The following is a 24,146-nucleotide window of genomic DNA, read 5'->3' on the forward strand; positions in this document are numbered from 1 at the left end:
TATACCTATTTGAGAACAGCAAGCTCTGTCTAGGGTTCTAAAGTAATTTCACATTAAGAAAACTGTCTCCAGCTAACTTCAGCTGTATTAAAATGTATATTGTTCCTCCTCTTTCCAAATATCCACATACATGAATTTCCTTGTTGCCTGATATTTAAATTTTAATGGCATTTTTTAGTATTACCTAAACCTGAGAAGAGATATTTGCTGTAGAATACCTGAGCAGGTATTTCCTCACTCTAAGCTTTGCTGTTAGTGAGGTGTTATAAAAATAAAGAGCATCTGGAGCAAGGGGATTACTGTGTGTTGCTCACTGTAGGTGGAAAGTAAATCAGCTGCATCAATGCTAGAAATGGATGACTGAGGAGTCACTCTGTTCTGGACAAAATTCCTTCAGATTAGATGTGCTCTGAAGAGCTTTACCATCACCTGTTCTGAGTCCCCAGAATTTGTGTCTGGTTCCAAAGAAAACTAGAAGTTGCCCTTGGGTATTTAGTGTGATATGAAGTGGCAGATTTGGACCAATGGTCTCAGTTTGAAACTTTCATCCAGCTTGTTTTGGTTTAGCTGTAACTAAACAAAATAGCATGCACAGGGTTAATCTTGCTGCAATTAAAGTAGTGAAACAGTAATATTAAATTTCCATTTAAAAAAACCCCAGTATTACATGATGCATTTGACTGATATTGAAAAGATAATAGAGCTGAAGATGACATTAAGTGAAAACACTGAATGTATACGGAACACAGGGAGAAGTCTCATGAATTTAAATGTGGGGTTTGCAAACAAGTCAATGCGAATTCCCTTTTCCTTAAAAAAAGGTAGTAACTCTTTCCAAAATTATTTTCCTCTTCATAACTTGTGCTAATTAATGTATCACTTCTAATATACAAGGAAAGATAAAGGATACTGTATGCAAATGTTGTAAGAAGAAAGGCTGATTGCAAAACATGGATATCTGTACTTATTTTTGTTTTAGGGACAAGAGTAATATGGAATATACTTGGTCTCCCCAGCTCCCTCTGGTTTGTTTTTTTAAGCTGAAGTTTAAGTATTTTCTGTGTCCTGAGTTTAAGCCTGCTAGTAGGATCTGCAGCAGCAGCATATTTTTTGCAAACAGAACTTCATTTCCTGAAGGCAACTTATCCCATTCCTGAGCCCCATCACCATGCTATCCCTCTGCCTCCAGTTTTATCCCCAATGGCTGTGGTGTGGCCATTAGGCACATCTATTCCAGGAGCTGAGGAAAATAAGAAAACAATAATTCCCCCTATGTAACTACAGGTCTACTAGTTTTATTATTATTATTATTGGTAAATAAGATGCTACAAAAAAGTAGCGTGTTGCTGGAATTATTATACTGTATCTTCCATTGAGTAAACAGCATTGCATTAGCCATTCACTGCAGTTCAGTGACATGACATATCCTCTTATTAGAGAGTGTACATCACTTAATAGTTGCAGAATTATTTGCTTAATCTGTCTCTTTCTTATCTACCCTCCCCTCCCCAAAAATCCATTCATTTTCTGATCTCTTGAGGAAGTGATGCTATGTTATACAGACATCAATTACATCTCTTAGAGAATGAACAATATCATAACCCAAAAGGATAGTCTTCAATGTGAATAAAAATTAGGGAAGATAACTATTTCTGCAGCCTCCTCTCTGATGCCCAATGCAAAACTCACTTCCTGTGCATGAGAGGAAAAACGCAATTTCAGCTTTTTATACTAGAGCAATATATCTGCCTTTGCCAAGCACATGCAGAAAACATGAACTTCATCCTAAAAGGTTTTCAGTGTTTAGAAACCTCCTGGGAGAGTTGTCAAAAACACAGTGAACCAAGTTCTAATTGCACAAACTCACCCTGGTCTTGGCAAACACAACTGTTTGGTCTGAATTTCAAAACTGTTCTCCCATCAAAATCCTTGGGAGCAGAGAGAATGTTATTAAAGTGTCTTTTCGAATCTCAAAGACAAAATCAGAGGCTGGTGGTATATGATGAATTGTTCTCTTAGTGAGATTTGAATCCAATTATAGCAACTATGCTGACCATAAGGTAAAGCTGAATTAAAATTAAAAAAAAAAAAAAAAAAAAAAAAAAAGAAAAATGAGACAGAGTAAGACAGAGTGGAAAAGCTCAAAAGTGGAAATTCAGTGTAGGTAAGAAATCATATATACAGCTCTTGGCAGAAGCTTATCCAAACTAACAGACGCTTCTGAAGGATGTCCTCCTGCAACCCTTCTATTTAGCCTTTTGATCTGCAAGAAATTTCTTTCCCCCCTTGCTGCTGATGCTACTTTTGGAAGACAACTTGCTAACTTCCATTCAGAGAGAATTTTCTTTGAGGAAAATCATAAGTACCTCATGAGCCACTCTTTTTGGAGGGGAAGATGGTCTCTTGCTTCAGAAATTTTGCTCTTTCATCTACCCATATAACCCTGTGTCTCTCTAATCTTTGCCACAAACAATAACACTTAAATTCTTTTCCCTTTACTGTCTTTTCTCCCACAAGTTCCTCTGTAACATCTACAAGGGATAGACTTAATTCATAAGTACATATTTTTCATTTTAGGAACTTACCTGACCAAAATTTTGGGAAATGACACTGCCTGTTCTCAGAGACACTCTTATGAGGGCATGAGGAGTAGACAAAGGATCTTGTCTGCAGATAAGTGAATGGCTTCCAAACTTCCAAACTCCAAAACTTTTAATTACTGCCATCAATAAATCAGGGGAGCTACGTTACAGCAGCTGAGTGATTATTCTGTCAGTCTGATGAATAGACCAGGTGGAGTTTTAAAGCAAGATTCTGCATGTGTATATGCATGCAGACAAGAGGTAGATGTGTGTGTTTTTTGGGGGGAGCTCCAGTTTAACTAGTCAAAACCATATAGTGGACACAGTTATTGAAACCTTCTGAACAGGAAAGTATAGAATTCAAGCATTATTTTCAATAATTTAAAGAAATGCTAGATCAATTTTCTCATCAGAGGAGCTGTTTTAGAACAATTTACTGAGTCAAGATAATGAATGAGCTGTTCTTTCACAGCATTCCTCAAGGAGGAATTATCCCAAATGATATGGTTACTTAATACGAACATTTATAAAGGGACAGTCATTATGCGAATTATGTATTTTACATAATTTATTTCAACTTTCAGTTTATAGCAGCACTTTTATCTTTCTTTCATTCAGTGATAAAAAAAGCATCAATTATAATTCTTCTAAAATGTCTATAGAACAAATGTCTGCTACTGAAGTTGCTGTGCTCATTCAAACACATAATTATTCATCAGAGGGTCCCAGGCAATCTACATTTACCAAAATAATGAATAGATAGAAACTGCACACTTAAATGTTGCAGTTTGGTACATGAGAAATGCATACAAAACATATTTAGAGTTTGAAGAAGTGCTACCTGCTATATGTTGACTTGGCTGAATACTTCTGCTGTTAATTATGTAAATACAATTAGAGCCCAGAGAACAATAGGGTTGCTGCCATGTTTTTAAAAGAAAATGGAAATCATTGCTTTGATGTCTCCTCAGACACAGTACATTTTTGTGAGGTTTCTCCAGTTTGCATGTACACAGCATGGCTTCAAGATATTCAAGTATGAAAGAAATATGAGCAAACCAGATTATAACAAGTGCTACTGCAATTTCAAAGAATCTATAATCAGAGTTGGAGAGTCACAATGCAGGGAAAAGATCCAGAACCACATGATGGGTTATTATTACAGAAATGTACTATTTAGAAATTAAAGACTACTGGGCTATTGGTCTGCATCAGCATGCCTGACAGCAGAGGTTGACCAAATGGTCTGATCTGCCCAAAATGCAATTTCACTGGATTCTGCAAGCAAAAATTCAAAAGCTGAGTTACTAATAAAATAACATTTCTCATGTACTACAGCAAAGACCCTGCTAGACCTTGCAGATGCTGAAAAGAGCTGAAAGCTCCAGTTCATATTCTTTCTACTTCAAATCTCATTCACAAATGGCAGACTTCCCTGATCTAGGCTACAAAAACCACTGACCAGAAAAGAATTTTTTAAAAGTTTTTGCTCAACTGAGCCAAAGAAAATTAGAAGCTCCTATAAGAACATAGCACAGGGAGCTACATAATGCTCATGGACACAAAATTCATTTTAACATTTCCCCATCTTGTATTCTTGACCAATATAAAGACAGATCAAAGTATTGACTACACCTTAACAGTCACTTAGAATGACCAAGCCTTTTGTTAGGAACTCAGAATAAGAACTAGTATTAGTATTTAAATGCTCCTTCCTAAAATATTAATATATTTTCTGCCTCTCATTCCCAATTCTCTTCTGAGTTTTCCTGCAGTCAGCTGACAATTGCTTTAAATGCTGAGTCAAAATTCGAGGAAAGTAGCTCTCATTTAACTTTTGTAGTAGCCATTCAAGAAGCAAGCAGAACTATTTCCTTCTGATAAACATACTACTGTTTTACATTGCCTCATGCCTAATTCTAAATACGTAATTGTTTCCAATGAACTCATACTAGATACATGGAAATCCTCTTGCTAATGAAGAGAGTGAAGCCCCATGAAACAGATTGTTTGACAGAAAGGAGAATTATCAGAGGCTTACTACTTAATTGGCACTAATGACAACATTCTACTTCTCTGAAAAAAGCACTGAAAGTGTTTGCAGATTTCCATGATATAAGAGCAATTGCCAATCAAATAACTGATGTCTACTTTTATCTTTTTATGATTCTGCACAATGATTTCTACCAGAATATGCTACCTTTTTGGAACTAAGGAAAACTAAGTGCATGTTCTCATTCTAACTTTAATGTTACAGAAATCTATGATTTAGCCATAAAACACAGTAATAATTTCATTTAATTTTTGTAAACAACCTGAAGGCCCATCCAGCCTGCATGGTTCTCTGTGTGGCTATAAAGACACAGTTCTTCTATCCTCAATGGAACTTGTCATTTAGCTATAGTTTTTTAATAGTCTCACCACTTTTCTTAATTTCCAGTAGCAATCTGTGTCTTGTAAACAAAGAATACCATTAATTGATATAGTGGATAAAATGCATTTTCTGGACAATACTGTCCTGAAAGATTGCCTCTCACTGTCCCAGTGAGCAGTACTCTCTGAAGTGCACTTTGCAAGAAGAAACATCACAACTGTGTATATTTGCATTGGCACACACTGTAGAAATTTATTTTACATTTACATTATTTATTTATTATTATACCATATCTGTATAGGAAATAAAAACTTAATTTTCTTTTTTTTTTTTTGACAGTTCAAAGTTGCTTATACCTACACTATGCACTAAGCACTATGTAAAGGAAAGGTGAGATTTTAATGGCTAGAAAAATGAATACAAAAATTGGGTTGAGAAAGATTGCATGGAAGTGGCTACATAACAACTCCACTCAGACTCTGAGCATCACCAATATGAACTAGGCATTTTGTCTGCAAATCAATACAGTTGTATCAAGCTGGAGCCACATCTCAGTGAAGGCTAAAAATGGAGCTAGGATGCCAGAGCACAGTACTGTAGAGCTGGGAAAAATCTCACCTCTGTAAATCTGAAATTTGGCAGGTCAGACCCCTCCCACAGAGCATCAGAGTGAGAAAACTCAGTCCTTAGTCTAGTTTTATAAAAGCAACAGAAAGAAATGCAGGAAGTCCCTTGTAGTATGAAAAGAGAGTGTTTGGGGGCTCATTATGCTATCAAAAATGTCACTAGAGGAATTCATATACAAGGGCACCCAGCCACCACCGTGGCAGGTGCCATACAGAACAGGCAGAAATCACAGTGCTGCTGCTTATCATGCAAGTGGGCTTGTGCACATACTGATCTCATTTGCTTATAACTTTTCCAGATATAACTGTTTGGGCTGAACACAGCCCCTACCTGGTGTGTGCCTCAGGTTGTTTTCTTTTTTTCTATTTGCCTCTATGTTTCTGGTTTAGGGTTTTGACATTTTCAACTAGCACCATTTAATCACTTCAGAGAGTGAGACCAAACAGAGAATAAGTTGCTTTGCTCTATAGAGATATCTCAAGTGGAGACATACACTTCAGCAAGGGACTAACTGTGTCAGAGATGTGCCTCTTGCTTCCCTGTCCCAAACTGAAAAAGTTTAAGGTACCTTTGAAAAGTCAGTAATTTTCATACTTATAAGAATCTAGCCAAAGGTTCAGAAGCAAGCATCTTCCCAAACTGTGCATCACTCAGCATGCCAAAGTGTCCCTCAGCTCCTAGAGTATCAGGCTCTAGTGAAACTGCCAATCTCAGAAGAGAGACAGAGCATCCTCCCCATTTTTTGCTGCTGCTGCTGCTGCTGCTGCTGCTGGCAGAACTCTGAGCTGCTCTCAAATAGGGACTGAGCTGGCCCTGCACAGCAGCCAAGGGGCAGAGAGCCAGCTTTCCTCTAATTACTAATCCCAAGTACTCTGTGTGCAGCTGGAGCTAGTCAAGTACAGCTTGAGCTAGGCATCTGGCCCTGGGGGAAGATGGAGGCAGAAGGGTACTTGGGTCTGGGTCTGAGACTGAGCTTAGCAGAGACTGTTTTATAAAATTAATTTTAATGTTTTGGTCTTTTTCTTTTGCACATAGAACAACATAGCTGTATGTTGAATCAAAGTAAAGGTATTTAGACCTTTTTCAAGCTGTACATAGCCAGAGCAAAACTTTGTATTATATGCACTGGAACAGGCTGCCCAGGGAAGTGATTAAGTCCCCATCCCTGGAGGTATGTAAAAGACACTTAGATGACACTTAGGCTTAGTGGTGGACTTGGCTGTGTTAGATTAATAATTTGATCTTAAGGGTCTTATTCTACCGAAGTTATTCTGTGATAAACACTGTCCTCCTCCCTCCTCACCAGCCCTCTCTAAGAGGCTGAGCAGAAGGCTTGGCATATCCATGTGCAGCCTGGGTCATGCTGTGAAAGGAAATGACCACAGAGACACAAAGGTTTAATAGGTAAATTGGAATAGACTATGCAAAAGGAGTGGGGAAGAGGGGAGAGACTTGAATCAGAGAAGGAAGTTGGGACTGGTTTGTCAAGGAAAAAGGGACTGAATTAGGGAGAGGGGGAAGGGAGACAAAGGGATTCTGGTTTGAACAGTAGCTGCAGGGTACATGAGTAGGATTTGCTAAATATTGAGCCTAGAAATGAGAGACATGAAGCCTGAAAACTGGAATTTGGAATGGGATATGTCAAAGAACCAGACATGAGGAAGACCCAGGATGGGGGCAAAAATGAGACACAGAGAGAGGATTTAGAAGTGACAGGAAGGAAAAATCCATGCTTGGGGATATGATAAGAAAGTGTCAGTACCTCATTGGCTCTGGAATTTGGACCGTCACCATGACTCTAATTGTCACCACTCTCTGCTCTTAACAAGCAGATGTGAAGTCCAGAGGCAAAGTATGTTTATCTTCTTTCTTATGAACTGTCTCATTGGAAGAAGAAGCATACACTGCTATTAGCAGTTGTTCACATGGAAAACATCCCTTCAGGGGAGGTAAGAGTTCCAGTACCCTGATAAGACACATTGGAGTCATATGGCAGGCTTTTGATTTTGAGATTGCTATCATTTTGTTAAAAAATCAGATTTATGCACACAGAAAGTCCTGCATTAAGGCATCTACCTGAATATTTCAATGGTGAAGACACAAGAACTAGATGTCAGGCTAAGGTTACCTGTACCTTGTGGGTAGGCATGGTACAATCGTTTTTTTTAGTTACTTTTTAGTTAGTTTTTTTAGTTACTTTTTTTCTTAGTTACTGGATTGCACAGAGTTTGCTCCAGAAGACAGAACCTTTTTTCAGTAAAGAGTATCTAACTTATGATTGTGAGGTGGAAATATATAGTGAAAGAGACCCCTGTAGCTCTCCTGCACTCTGCATCTGCTGCACAAGCTGGAAAGTGTGTGGAAAGAGGGGTGTAAATGCAAGAGGCAGTAGCAGATGTGAAAACATTTGCCTCCTGTTATAGAAGTCATTGCTTCTAGGAGAAACTGAATTTGACCAGCTCTGCTATGACACATCTCTCAACCAACTCTGCTATGAGACATCTAAGAGATACTAAGTGAATTTCTAGAACTAAACTGTTTTTTTTCCCGTGTAGGCTTACCTTCCCACCCTACCTATGCTTAGATTTGTACAAGTGACAAGTGCCTGTGGCTGGTGTTGAAACTAACGAGAGCTGGACCTGAATATTTCTCACCACTGGGAGAGAAAGAGCTGACAAAATATTGATGAGGAGAACGAAAGTCCTGTAGCGCATGGCACTATTCAGATAGGATTGTGCTGTACTCCTTTAAGATCAGCATAAAAAAGTAACCAGACTTTTTATGGAGGTAGATATATAACACAGTTATAGGCATCATTCAAAGGAAGCAAAGAAACTTCTTTTAGAATGGTTTGAATGCTATAAGAGAAATAGGGCTGTCAGTATAATAATATATAAGATTACATCAAATAAATATGTGTCTCTGTCTGTTACTAATGAAATAATATGCTAGACCCTCCTCCCTCTATTAGGTAACTGCTCAGATAAGAGATGGGTTATAATATGAATTTTCATAATAATGTCCTCAGACATCTCAAATTAGGGCCCCTTTGACTTTAATATCTTTGTGCCTCAGTAAAGAATGTGGACAATAATGGACAATAATACTCCTGTTGTGAAGGCTATTTTGAAGATAAATATATTAATGCTTGAGAAGCCCTTAGGAAATACAGAGATGAGTGTCAGAAAAAAAGTCCACGAGGAAATGAATGATTTCATCTTCATATCAAGGTTCCAATCATGTGCAGTAAGTACGGCCTGGGGGCACAGCCTACACAGAAAAGGTAAACCAAAATATCGAATAGCTCCTCATTAAGTGAACACCATTCATCCTGTGCAGCAAGTGAGACAGAGATTCTGTGGAATGTAATGTGAATAGATAATTAAAGATTGTATCATAATGCACACACAAAATAGGGGTGAAAAGTTTATACTGGTGACTTAATTTTGACATCTCATAATTCCTGAATGCATGATTCTGCAGCTTCAGTAATGGTGTCACATTTTTAACACAATTTTTTACCTGTCACTGTATTTGTGTTGCTTTAATTATCATCTGCTCATTTCTGATATTAGGCTTGTTTGTGTGATGCTTTTCTTTCTCTAATCCCCTGTATTTAGAACACATTGTCCAGATATGAAAACCCTTGCAGCCTGACCTTGAGGAACAGTAAGAGTTTGTGTAATTTAGATTAGTGCAGTAATTGTTTGGCCCAGATGCCAGAAACATCCCCAAGGGTATTTAACATTCATTCAGAAGATGTAGCTGTTGCTTTTCAACTTAAGGTCAGGACAAAAGCACAACTTACAGCCAAAAGAACATGCTGCAGTTCTTGTCTGGGAGGTGGCAGTTGCAGGTGTCTGGGGCACTACCAAGCAGCTGCCTTCAGAAATGTCACCCGGCACAGTCTGGGAAGTCTGGGCAGCTTTCTCCAACACACAGTCTGCAAAAACCAGGCCAAATCAAGACCATAAAAATGTACATTTGCATTCCTGACAGAGAACAACAATCTTTTTGGTTTCCTCTCACTCTAGCTGTCTGATAAAGCAGATCATTTAATCACTTTTTTCTGCCACCTCCTCCTTAATAGATCATGGGCTACACATGGGATCAGTGCTGCTGTTGAGAATTATTTATTTCTCCACTTTGGGCAAACAGTTCTGAAGTGGAATGAAATTTCATTATAGACCAAATGCGTTCTGCACATTGTATATAGTCAAGCCCAAAAACCACCTGAGCGAAACTAAAAGTAAAGAGCCATCCAAGAAGGATTATAGGATTAGATCCTTAAATCCATAGTGAGATACATTAGAAAGTGATGTACACTGTTTTCTCATTTTCATCTACAGGCAATAGAATGGATTACCTAGCCACGAATTTCCATCATTTAATTCCTTGTGTGCTACGTGATGCGGGAAACATCACAGCAAATCTCAGTGAGAACTGATGGAGAGTGAAATCAAAGCTGGGCTTATATGAAAGGAAGAGCTTCAACGTCTCCCCTGAAAGATGAAATAAAATCACATACAAAATGACCATTTCCAGCCAGAACTACAGTGAAGTCTTCTGACTGACTGTATCACTAAGTTAATGCCAGCAGTGGTGCAAGCCATGAACTCACTGAGAACTGCAGTGCTCCAGAGGCTTCTACAATTGCTGAAAAGGAGATAGAAGCAAAGTTGGCCAGGACAGAGTAAAATTTGCCTGGCCACAGCAGAAAAGCAGCCCTGGCAGCGTTGGGTCACTGAAACCATGAATACTTCCCTGGGAGTGAGGCACCACCAGCAGCAGCTGCCTTTGGTCTGTGCCTCTCCCTGTGCCTCTGGTGCACCATACAGTGCTGCTGGATGGAGGGACACCATTTCAGGGGATTAAGCCAATTTCAAGCCTTTCTGCTGACATGCTACCCTGCACAGCAGTACTATCCTGCAACCACCATGATCTTTATGCAGAGACAGGGAGCTGCTTGTAAATGTCTGCTATGAGCTGGAGGTGGCCAGATTTGGAGCTGCAGCCATGACTGCTGGGCCTGGGCTTCTTTCTCCCTTATGGCCCTCATAAGTGCTTCAAACCACTCCCAGCATCGGGCTGCCTTAGGACACATGCTGCCTTCCCCAGAGCCAGTCCTGAAAGCAGCTCTTTAATTCAGCTATTTTCATCCAGGGAGAAGTGGATTCCATGCCTGCTGTGACTGATTTCAGAGGCTCTGACAGCTCCACCTGGCATTGGTTGTTAATGGATAGACCTCTCCATGCCTGTGGCTGCCCTCTCTGCTAATGAAGCGGGAGATGAAAGCACATGGTACCATCACACACTACCTGAGGCTGTGTCATTCTGGCACTAGAGGTATCAAGACAAATTCAGCATTACTGGCTACTGCAGCAATCAAACAAGTGTTGGGGAGAGTGAGGTGAAAACTACAGCTCTTTCCCAGTTTGATCAACATCACCTTTGTCTCTGCTCAGACCATTTGAACAAGAGTGATGACGTATTGATATCCCTACACCGTTGGCCCAGGCAGGGCTGTAAGGAATTTAATGAAAAATTATATTGCAAATACTTTCTGGGTACTAGGAAGGGATAAAGAGAGATTAATTATTTGGGGACCAGCTGAGGCATAGCACAGTCCAAAGTCAGCTGCAGGACACTGCTGAGACTATTTGGGAGACTCTATAGGCATGTTGACTTGTCGTGCCGTAAATAATGAGGGATGGGACCACTGTGCTATTTAGATTATTTATTGCCCAAATAAATCAGATAAGAGATCAGCCTCGAAGGTATGAGATTTGGAGAGAAGCAACAAGTCAGCCATAGCTCAAAGGTAGTAGCTAGTTTCTTCTTCACACAGCAATGTACAGCATTTTGGTCCAATAGACAGTTAACATGAAGTTTGTTTTTTATTACTAACCTGTCACTTTTGCTAAATTCTGCTGCACTCATCTGATCTTCCTGCAATAAACCATTAGGTCACGTACACACACATCTCTATTATAACTTCTAAGTCCTGAGCCTGCTCTATAAATCATACTATTACAATTCAAAACTCTTCACTGTCCTACCCAACACAATTTCATACTTAAGGCATATTCTTACTTACAACTATAAGAACATAAGTTTATGATTTCTCTGCTTAATGTCTGTGTACTTTTATCACTACATTAACCCCAGCTCTTTCCAGGGCTGCAGATCAAACCCTTCAGTATCTGTGGAAGTTTCTATTTATTCATTTCCCACATTGACTTAGTTGTTTTGCTGCTCCAGTGGGAAACACAGAAATTACACTGTGTTATGCAGTGCTGGTGCCCAATTTATATATCTATCAGACCTGGTGTTTTTCTGAGGAATCTCCTTTCCCTAAAAAGCACTACATGGTGGAGAAGCAAACATGGTCAGATTCCAGAAGAAGGAAACTTTTTAGCTTCCCACCTGTAGGAAACTAGAAACCTTATTGACTGAAGGCCACACTTGCACAACACCTATGACCCACAGGGAAATGATGCCAAAGACAGTATAGTTGAGTAATTAAATGGTAGTTGAAACTCAGAAACCATCACAGCCTATAATTTCAAATCACTAAAAGCACTAGGGAATACCTCCCCTCCTCTACACATAAGAAAACAAATTATTTATTGATGTGCTCAGTAAAGTCTGGATTCACACAGATGCAAAAATATCTAATGTATTTGATATCTGAAGACACTCAGTAATTAAATATGTCTGCTTTGTCATACAAATAAAAGCAGCAGCTTTATAGCATGTTAGAAGAAGTCAAAGGCAATAAAAGTAATTCAGTCTTTTTGTTAATGTTACATATTATAAGCTTCAAACTTTTTGAGGAAGTACGAACATCGCCATTCAATCAGCTTTGAAGAAATAAATAACTCAGCTAAACTAACAATATGAACAAGTATGCTCTTGTTCCTTTTCCCCTCTAAGGTTCGATTAAGAGCAACCAAGCTGGTCTTGTTCCCTCTTCTTACTTGAACTCAGTATTATTGATAGGTGGATCTGTATGCTCTGTACAACCTGTCTGTAAGTCTTGTATGTTCAATATTCCATGTAGCTAAATGTAAAATATGGGTGGGCATAAAACTTGCTGCCGAGGCAGTGCTCTGTCTAATGATGGCAAACTGGGGTTTATCTCTCTCTTTTTAATTCACTGCTTGCATTTTAAAATTGCAAGCAATTCTATCAGTTAGAAAGCAGCTGAACCTGTTCAGTCTTATCTCAGATTTTTCATTTTCAGATAAAATCCTGTGTAACACTCATAACAAAGCAGATTTCTACAGTCAAATAATACATTCCAGATCATTGCTGTGGAGAGCTGAAATTATCTGAATTATTTCAGTCACCATTACTGTTATATCAACATAAACCACTCCAATATACTCTTAAGCAATACAATTTTTCTTACACCCAGCAATAACAAAGCCTATCACACACTGATTACAGCAGAATCTATGAAAAGGCTCTCTTTGCTATTAAAGATGAAAATAGTCCCATGAAAGACTTGCAAACAATTCCCAGATTTTCTTGTTCCTATAAGTGCATATTTTTCTGTGAATTTGGGCTGGATATGTTAGTTTCCAAGGGCAGTATATGAAAAAGTTGGGTCTGCTTTTAGACAGCTGCTTTGTTATTTCAGGCAAATACCAGTGCTGCCAAGGAAGGGCCTCAGTGTCACATGTAAGGCATATACCCATTGTCAGGGTAAAAGGGAATGACTGTGACAAATGAGAAGCTTTTCCAGCTAATTCATTTTGTGTGTAGTCCTCTTAGAGCCAAGAGGCTCAAGCTGGGACCGGTGCCTGATTACACTAGAAATTGTACCCAGTCAGACAGCCTCCTTCACTGAGCACCTTGGGGGCTTAAGCAGACCATCACACAACTGGTGAAAGAAAAGAACTACAGTTGTTCCTCTTCTGCAAATGAGGAACTAAGTGACAGAGCTAAAAAAAGGGCTCAGCCCTCAGCCGGTGTAAATTGGCACAGGAGGATTCAGGTCATCACAAATACACCATGTTACAGCGGCTGAAGAAAACACTGGAGTTGAATTTATAATGCCTGAGATAAATATAATGCATCCCAGCAAAATTTACCCATCTGCAATCAGTATAAAGAGTGAAATGTACTTAAAAATATTGTACTTCACATGTCTTGTTTAATAAAATCCATAGCATGAAATGATGGTGCCAGCTATCAAACTAGACAAGCACAGAATGGTAACACTGCAAGAAAAACCAGACAGCTCGTTAAAATGGTAAGGTAGGTAATGTACAATAAAGGACAAAATACACCCACCTTTTCTCAGCAAAAAATTATTTTACTTACAATTTTCTTAGTCCCAAAGTAACTGAATGACTTGAAGAAATAAACTGTACTTTTTAGCAGGGTCTGGAAAGGGGGCAAAAGGATGTTTCATGGATTTTTAGAAGGAATTTATATATCCCACTAGATCTTGAAAGTATTTAAACAGAAACTTCTGGGTTTTAATTGCACATATCAATGCTTTTTTCCCCTCATCACCCTTTTACGTAAACACTGCCTGTACTTTCATTAAACTTTAAAGTGTTTTCCTTTAAAAGGAAACCATTGGATTACCAATGCATTATTTCATGCTGTGACCTGTAAGTATAATAAATTTCCATTCTCTTTGCCTTGTCCTTAGAAAACAACAAAGTGAAGGAGGTGTGGAGACTCCATGCCCTGGTTACTCAGGGCCTCACTTCCCTCTACATTTCACTCTGTAGGACACTCCATTTCTATAAGCTTGTTCCTGAGCTGGCCATTTCTGGGATCACACTAACTTGTCCCTCTTAATACACAATAACTCACTCCCTTGTTACCAGTCACAGAGAGATGATACAGGAAAACTAAAAGAAAACAGGTGCCTGATGGATGAAAGTGAAGCTCAGGAGAGCACTCTTCTGTGTTCAAAATTGAAAGGAGAAAGAGACTTGATATTATTCAAGGCAGTGACTCTCAGGAAAAAAAAAACAACAGCATTTTGGGACTAAGGAATTCAGTGCAGCTATAAATCCATAAGTAGCAGCTCTAGAGGCAGATTCAAGTAGAGAAATCTAGGACAGGCAAGAAAGATCCACATCTGACCCACTACAAAGAAATGCCATGATGCCAATAATGGTATGAGAAACACTGGATTTTTTTTTTTGGTTAAATGGTATTTAGGAATATACTCAGGTATGTAATTTGAATTTCATAGCAAGTACAAAAATGTGAATCTGTAGAAGACTGACAGAAGACTGTTCCTTTCTAGTTCTTTAATTCACTTTTATTTTCAGGATGATTTTTGAATGTTTTACATCAGTACTGATAAGGAACACTTCCACAATCCACAGATAGATGAGGAAGTAGAAAGGACAAAAGAAGAGGGGGAAGTCTTTACTGTGTGAGAGACTGCAGTAAGGAAAATCTATTACTTGCTACAGAAAGCTTTCTCACAAAGTCACCCCACTTGAACCTGTCCCTTCTCCTTCACAGATCTGAAGGCCACGGGAGATACAGTACAACAGAGCCAGACCTCACAGCAGGATTCTTCAGCAAACATTGCACAATTAGCTGAGTACAAGTGTGTCTTCAAAATGGTTATCCATTTCTGTAATGCTGTTTGACAGGCGTGTCTAAAATCTGCTAGGAAGAGCAATATACTCTGAGAGGAATGAAACACTCCACATAATTCTGACAAAAGTAGTCCAGGGTATATGGCTCCTCCCTGTAAAACCTGCACCAGTAATGGAGCTGGATCTCTCATCAGTTTTATTAAAGGCAAATTTCCTCCTGCCCTGGCTCATCCAGAAAACCTGTCACTGGTCACCTGCCCGTATTGCTAAGTTCACTTCTGAGAGATGACCTTATCAATGTCTGTCAGTAGCTGAAGGGAAGGTGTTAAAAGGAGAAAGCTGGGCTCTTCTTGGTGGTTCCAAGCAATAGGACAAGAGGCAATGGGCAGAAACTGATGAAGTTCCACCTGAATATGAGGAAAAACTTCAACCGAGCACTGGAGTCCAGAGAAGTTGTGGAGTCTCCTCACTGGAGATATTCAAGAGCTGTCTGGACACAACCCTGTGCAATGTGCTCTAGGATTACTCTGCTTGAGCAGGGAGGTTGGACCAGATGTCCCACTCTGGTCCCTTCCAACCTGGCTCATTCTGTGATTCTATGTGATTTAATACTTTGCTCTCCCAACATGAGATTATTGCAGTAGCAATCCTAGAACTACATTGTAAATAAAACATGCCAACATATTTTCACAGTCCAAATAAATAACTTCAAGTAAATAAATAACTCAATCACACAAATGTCACTTAGAAATGCAATTAAAAAGAGCCTCTTGCTTTGTGTTATAAAAATATGGAAGAGTGCTCAGTACAAGCTGCTTCACCTAAGATTTTTCTCTATATTCAGCAACTCTAAGGTCAAAATACTGGAATTACATTTTTCAAAGCCAAAAGAATGGTTTAGTAGTTATTTTATATGAAGACAGCTCTTTTTTTCTACCCTGCATGAAATATCAAATTCAGTATAGCTTGATACATCCTGCATTTTCATTCATACTTTCATTACAGCTGTGTAAAGTACAATAATTTATTATACATTCTCTTGAATCTTTTTGAATCATCAAGCAAAACATAAAATTCAGAGGCAGAGAAAATGAAGCACCAGAAATCTTATGAGAAAAGCAGTATTATGAGAAAAACAGTATTTCCTTTCTTATCTTCCCAGTTCCAACCATGAACCACAGTGAGCACAGAACAGTGGTGGACATTGGAAAACAAAACTGAATTACAGTATTCTCTTCACCTTCCACATGTACTGTGCACTAGTACAACAGTGATAAAATCTGACTGTCACCAGTTCACCTCTGTGATAATTACTCAAGCAATAGATAGCTTTCTAAAGAGAACTGAGTGTCTCAGAAATGCACTCTGCTGGCAGAGTCCGTAATATATTGAAGAGGAAGGACCCATTGGTTCTCATATTCTTTGCTGACCTTCAGTTCAACAGTCTATCATGTCTAAGACCAAGAGCAAAGTCTGGGCCTTCAATGCTCCTCTTCCTTGCCTCAGCCCAAATGACACAATTTTTCACAGAGCTTTGGGTGAATTATTCACACAAGGCTCAAACCAAACACAAATGCCAAGGGGAGAGCACTGAATCAGATGAAGAAAGTTTGTGGCCACATACTTGTGACCCAGATTCCTTTCTTAGTAGCTAGATTCAAAGGAGCAGACATCAAGCAGATTACAATGAATCATATCCCCAGTTAAGCTTTCAGGCAGAAGTCATTACACTCCGAAGACCTGTCATCAAGTAACAAAATTTTCAACTAAAAGTGGAAAGCTGAATCTTAATAGCAAATACTATTTTTCATCTAAAAAAGTATCTTAGTGTGTGTATACCTAATATTGTAAATTCTTGAAATATGGAAGTATTTCTTTCTTGTTTGTCTAAATTTACCTCATCTTCCTAAGAGATTATTTGAATTTACAAAACAACCAGCTTCTATTTCTTTTCCTGATGTAAATTTTGCAGAAAACACTTTTTAATTTGAAAAGTCATGCAGCTCTTACCTAGCACTCTAAGAAGATAAATCAACAATATTTTCACAATAAAAGGCCAGAGGCCTTTTTTGCAAAGTTACTGAGAATGCTATTATAAAATACCCTTACTAAGAGTGATTGCAAGCTAAACATTTATTTACCTTTTTGTAGCCTTAGCTAAATGCCGTTTGCTCTAGAGGAAACAGAGTGACTAGGCAGCCACAACAGCCTAAGTGGAACATTAGGAGAATGTACCTGCATGACAATAAGAAGGTCAAACACCAAGATGAAAGAAGCCAAGAAGGCTCTTGAGACCTCATCACTTGGCAGAAATCCACGATTCAGTTTGTCCCAGCTGATCCAGTCAGTAGTGATGACAAGCACAACTACAGAGGTCAGAGTAAACAGAACTGTCCTGGAAGGAAGAAGAAAAAATAGTTCAGAGAGAATACGATAGTATTGAAGATGCATCATTCTATTTTATCTGTCTTCTAATGGTCAACTATTTTATCAGTACTTTTCCACTGATGAAAACAGACTAAATAAAATTAAGTGCATGAACAAATCTTTTAATTTAAAAAAGAAAGAAGTCAGCTGTATTCTTAGTGAAAATTAATTTACTAGCTAGTTCTAAGCATATTGCAAATTAGCTGGAGTATAGCACTCTGTTGCTTCTGTATTCTGTATTCTGTATTTTTCACTGAAGATGAAAACCAGCTAGGTAAAACAAGAGAGAAGTAAAATGTACCAAGGCCTGCATGATCTAGGCCAAATTCAAATCAGTTAATTGAGAGAACATTGTCTAAGGCTCCAGATACATTAGAACCTTTGAAAATATTTTCTAAGCTGTAGGAGCTACAAGGCATTAACTGTGAAGTCTAATTTTTATACAGAAACATGTCTCTATAAAAAAAAATTCAATGCACTAAATTAATTTTTAGTAAATTCTGGAGATTGTTGAAAGACTTTGCTTCGTGTTTCCTAAGATGTCATTTGTAAAAGTTTTCAATCTTTGAAAAGTCAGTGAAGAGTGAATCACAAGAATATTAAAGCCTCTGTATAAATGCTACAAGAATTCCAGAAGATACATTTGACTAATTCATACAATTCTGAAATACAGTATTTAAGAAAGTATCTTTCTAAGCTATCCCTGCAAAATACCTCTGCATCATTTCCAGCAGCACTTTGGTAATACCTTACAGAGCTGGCAGTGGTGACTGATTGAATTTCTGGTTCCCTGGAAGCTGGAAAATTTAGCTGGTAATTTAAGGGTGAGCAAGGCTTCTTCCAGTAGCCAGAGCTGTCAGTAAATCTGTGCTATAATAGTGGCATATCAAAATCTGAATGCATGCTAATGGCTAAATAATTGTGGCAGGAATTTTTTTTTTTTTTGTACAGCAGTAATATCACATTTTCTTCAGCTACCAAGTGTTGCAAGATAGAGTGAAGAATATTTCCCACGACACTTCCAAACATGACAAATACTCAGCAGAGGAAAAAAAACCAAAAAATCTGTACACCAGTAGTCACAGGCTACCAGTCTGCATGTATTTATTTTTATATAGTAGCTTTGTCTGTATCTGTGAGAAGGGGAAAACAAATATGCACATAGGCAACAGTATAATACATTTGGACTCCTAAACATCATTCTTCTGTGACATGATGGGCTGCATTTCTGCAGAATGTAATGAGACACAAAAATTACTTGATTGCTACCACCTTTACCTAGGAACATTTATTTTTGTTCTTAATTTATTAACTCAGTTACATGCACCACTATGGTTGACACCCTAACAATTTCCCTCAAAAGAATTATGAGCACCTAGGCAAGAAAAACAACAATAAATGAGGCATATTAGATATAATTAGACCTAAGCAATAGTCAAGCCTTCTTATCCCATAACATTTGCTTAGCTACCATCTCGACAGTCAGTACCTGAACCTGACTGACTTTTCTACAAGCTCGACTTTGGCACATGCACAGAATAGTTTACTTTGGAAAAACAATTCTCTTTCTTGCATATAGTCTTTTGAGACACACAAAGGTGTTTTTTCCTACTTATTTCACCCTTATATCTGAAATTCTCATGGTTAATGTTCTTACTTTACCTGAAAGTCTCTCCAGAAAGAAAACAATCCTCAGCACTTGCCTGCTGGCCGAGGCAGACTCCTCCAGCCACTAGGCACCCTGATTTTCCTTGACCTCTTTCTGTAGAACCACCTCTCCTGGGGCAGAGGAAGTTTAAAACCATAATTCAAATCTGAGTATTTTGCTATAGGAAGCATATACCCAGAAGTTATGCTCAAGACTATTCTGCCTCAGTCCTCTTGAATTATGCATTTGCATTTTGGAGCAAGAGTTCAAAGCATGGAAGGTCGGACCTTGGCATGTAGGCAAGCAAAGGCAGGCATATTTTTATTCATGCTTTGTTGGCATGCATGCAAAGACCGATGTGTGTGCTCAAGTCCTGATTTCCTTGAGGAAATGCATATGCACTTAGAAAACTGCTTTGTTATTCATTCTGAAATGTCAAATAGGGAGAGAAGGGAGCAGAAAATGGGCTGCTAATAGAATAAGAAAATGTGAAACCAACAAGGAAGGTTAGAAATAGACTTTCAAAATGGTTGCATTAAACAGCATAATTAGTACTCAGTTGTATTTTGACCTATGATACAGGAACACAGCAAGATATTCAATAAATGCTTTTGGAGTTATTATAAACTGAGCTTGTTTGGGTTAGAGTTCAGTTCACTTGTTGTGAAAGTATAGTGTCCTGGAGATTAAGAAAAAAAGATGAGGATTTCATTTAACTTGACATAACTTGCATTGGATAAGCCAATGTGAGCTACCCTGCAATATCTAGCCCAGTATAGTTTGCCCTTTATTTTGCAATGCACATTATTGAGAAAGAGCTACACCATCAAACTATTCACTGCACTGCTGGCAGTACCTCTCCTCATTACAGAAGGGGAAAGGCTACAAGGTGAAGGGCAAGAGAGGACTAACCCTTCTCTGTATCAGGCATTAAGAAATGCAATTTCTCTCTCTAGTTCATGAAGGAAACACACTTTTATATTTCACTTCTAATTCTAGCTTGCTGTATTGAATGATTATGAGCCCTGGACACCTATTCAGCTGCAATAACACACATTTTACAACCTACTGCATACTCCTTAAGAGTGCAAATAAACACTGTCCAGACCAATAGCATACTGGATAGTTAAAATTATTAGGTAGGTCCACAAAAGTCAGTACTGTGCTTATCACTGCCAGTGAATATTTAAAATCTCCAGTGCTACTCTGAATGGGGAGGGGGATAAAAAGGGGGAGGCTGAAAGAGAACTTTTACTGCCAGAAACCTCTCAAAAAATAACCAATTTTTTTGACTGTATCGCTATAATAATCTTTGATTGCCAGGACTGAGTTTGGTCTTGAATTTGTCAAACCAAATCACTCATGCTAAACTGAATCCATACTACTGGTCCATTTGTCCAGAAGAGTAATCTGGTTCTCTAATACTTTTGGTAAGGTCCAAAACATAAGCATCTTCCCTTCTGCCCCTTTCCACAACACTTTCTTGCACTATAAGCTTTGAGCAAACTGACCAACTTTAAAAGTATCATTCAGCATATTATACCTTATGAGAGGTTGTGAACCACATGGACCAGAAGCCTGAGCAGGTTTTAGTCACTGGGGGTGGTTCTCTCATGGCAGACAGGTGACAACCTACACCTTGTAGAGAGAAAACACAATGAACTCCTGTGACCTTATGTCCTGGATGCTTGGAGACACTCTGCTGTTTAGCATGTCCTACCTCCCTCATCAGGAGATCATCCTCATCCTAAACAGAGCCTGTGAGGCCACAACTTGTTCTCTTGCAGCCCCAAGGCAGTACCACAAAACCACTCATAGCACATCCCCTCCAAACCTACACCAGGAGTACCTGTGAGTCCATACAGTCACACCTTCAGGAATCAGTGTTATTTGTCTGTACTGAGTGAAAAACTGAACAATCCAGAATCTGTCCCTGAAAAGATAAAAGCTAATAAATGCATACATGCTCACAAAACATTTAATGTTGGAAACAAGAACTTTTTCCAATCTGACTTTCATGATTCTTCATGTCTAAATCAGCAGGGCAAAATATACCAAAAACAGATTCTGATCTGTGATGGAACCTCACTTCTCAAATTGCAACATTTAACAATTGTAACAAGAAAATGAAGTTTTTCATTTAAAAGTTAGACACAATTGCACACCACTACATTCCCTTTACTTGTGACTTTGAGCTGCTCATTTTTAGAGTTATTTAGAATTTTCTTGTCTTACATTACCCTCTGCCAAATCTTTTATGATGCTATGGCTTTGATGATGAGACAGTAAGAGTTCTGTTAAAATAATTGAAGAGATGAAAGACAAACTGTAGTTATTTTCTTAATTTTCATTTCATCTTTTTCAAGGGGGAAAAAGCATTTTCTTGCCCTTTGACAAGACCTTTTCCAGAAAAAAACCTACCTTGCTCAGTCAAAAGTTGCTCTTAGATTCGTATGACACAGCATTTTGAGATCTTTTCACCATAATTTTACACATAATTGTCACTAAGCTAGGTCATTTGGAAATCATTTAACATTGTTAACAAGGATTCCAAGTATTGTTTAATACAATGTTCATGGAACACATGAGACAGGACCAAAGAAACTGCTCAGCCCTCTCCTCAGGGCTGCCCTTTGTGGGAGTGGGGTGTCTGCCATTACTGCTGTCCCACCCACATCACACTGCCAGTTCCTGGAATGCCTCTTCATTTCCCTGGGGTTTCTGCAACCCAGAAACCACCCCTCTCATATGTCACAATCCCTCACTCTGCTGTGGAATGCACCTGCACAGGCACTGATTGCCTTGGCAGTTTCTCATGAATGTACCCAAATAGTTGCAAACGTCTTGTGAAAACAGATACAGAAAGGGAATGAGAAATTTTACTGCTCTTTGTATTTAAAAAGGCTTTCCAGTCCTCAGGAAAGAAAGATAATCCATCAAGTCAAATAACTACATAATTTTTAATCTCAGAATCAGCACTGGCCAAATATACAGTTGCACAGTGTACAATAACTATAAAGAACAATGCCACTGCAGATGTTCATTTAAAAATGTCAACACTTTTTATTTCACTTATTTTAATTAAGAAGGGCTCTGTTATTTAATCTGCCAAAAATAGCAACTCTAATCCCATTCAAAATAAAATATTTAGTCTGCCTGTTGCTTGGTGTCAGAACCACTTTTGCAATTAAGCAAATATAAGGGACAGATGCTCTGGTGGTGAGAAGCATCTGTGTTCCCTGGAGCAGCATAACTTCAAACCTCCAGCTGGCCACTGCTCTTCTGTCCCCATGGGACAGTTCTCTGCAAGAAGAGAGAGCAGGAACTCGAGATTTCTGCATTTATTAGCAGCTACTGCAGTGACACAGTTGGTGCTGAGGATCCCATATTCACGGTGTTCCTGTAGTGTGGACTGCCCTGAGCGCGCATCCATAACTTTTGCACACCAGGTGAGATCCCAGAAAGCAGTGTCCAACTGTATCCAGAAGAAATCCCACTTGTGCACCCCAGAGCAATCCATACCATTAACCAAAGGGAAGGTGGAGAGATAACTGGGAGGTCTGCCTCAGAAATGTGCTACTGAAGTGAATTGGAAATATATACAGACCCTAGAAATCTAGAAATATTTGGAGAGTTAATTACATTGGACCTCTTTTGTTAAAATAAGGTGTTTGACCCTGATGGAGACAAGTACGTGGCAGAGATACAGAGCAGTACTATCGTCAGATTTCAGAGCACCACACTCCCCATGGCATGCTCTGCAGGCATGAATAAGTGGGAGAAATTACATTAATGCAGATTACCATCAATGAGACTTAATTATCTGAAGTTAAATATCAATTACATGAAAATGGTTTATAATTCAAACGCTGAATCACGTTAGTTTTTTAAAAGTCCTTGTCACCACAATAGTGTTTGCCTGACTTCTGTCCTGTTGAAAATAATGTGTAAGTAATTCAGCATTTTCCAGTAACTATCAGTTCTGAAATAACTGTTGTGAAATACTCCCTATTTTGTGTATGGCTCATAACTATTTATCAATAGCAGTTACTGCACATTTTGAGAACCATACATTCCCAGTTACGTCTTCTAAACAATGCTTCTTGTCATTTGGACTGGTGTACTGAAGAAATTGGACACCACAGGGTATAAAGGATGCTCTGAGGTGGCAACATTGGAATTGTTTTCCTACTTTTTTATATATTCACTTACTAACACTATGGGCTATTCAGATCAGAAAGATGTAGGAGCAGCAAGGCTGGGGCCTTTGCCGGGATTGGCTTGGCATGACTTTTCCAGCCGGAGTGTCCCCAAGAGCTCAAGGCTCTTTGAATCTCTCAACCCTAACCCTAAACATAATCCTAATCCTAACCCTAACCCTAATCCTAACCCCAGCTTCAGATCTAAATCTAAAAAAATCCTATGGGTTTCAATTTCAGAAAGATGTAGGAGCAGCAAGGCTGGGGCCTTGCAGGAATTGTGCTGGCATGGCTTTTCCAGCCCCAGTGTTTCTGGAGCTCTAGGCTCTTTGACTCTGTCAACCCTAACCCTAAACTGAACACTGAACCCTAACCCCAACCTCAGTTTAAGACCTAACAGTAAGCAAATCCTGTGAGTTTTCCAGATGAGAAAAGTAGAGGAGCAGCAAAGCTGGGGCCTTGCCAGGATTGCCTTGTCTTGCCTTTCCCAGCCCCAGATGATCCTGGAGCTAACCTAACCCCAACAATCTTTCCCACAAACCTTGCTTTACATCTATCTTTTGACAGTAACAGTTTTGATTTTATTAGAGTGCATCAATATGATTCCAGAGCTATTTGGGATTTTTGCACCAAGATTTGTATAAAGCCTGAAATTACATGTATGTTAATATATAAAGGAAACATTTTGCTATGTTTCATGTAATAAAA

The 24,146-nt window shown here is 38.8% G+C and overlaps 1 protein-coding gene across 2 annotated transcripts in view; it reads right to left on the minus strand.

The window, feature by feature from the left end:
* The window catches only part of LOC131573486 (transmembrane protein 117-like), a 178,816-nt gene that overhangs the window by 18,035 nt on the left and 136,635 nt on the right, over positions 1–24,146 (minus strand). For both annotated transcript variants that reach the window (XM_058827485.1, XM_058827486.1), the window contains exon 6: positions 17,400–17,559. In XM_058827485.1, coding sequence (XP_058683468.1) covers positions 17,400–17,559 — 160 coding nt within the window. The remainder of the gene's footprint in view (positions 1–17,399; positions 17,560–24,146) is intronic.

The sequence above is a fragment of the Poecile atricapillus genome, chromosome Z, assembly GCF_030490865.1.
Source record: "Poecile atricapillus isolate bPoeAtr1 chromosome Z, bPoeAtr1.hap1, whole genome shotgun sequence".
NCBI lineage: Eukaryota > Metazoa > Chordata > Aves > Passeriformes > Paridae > Poecile > Poecile atricapillus.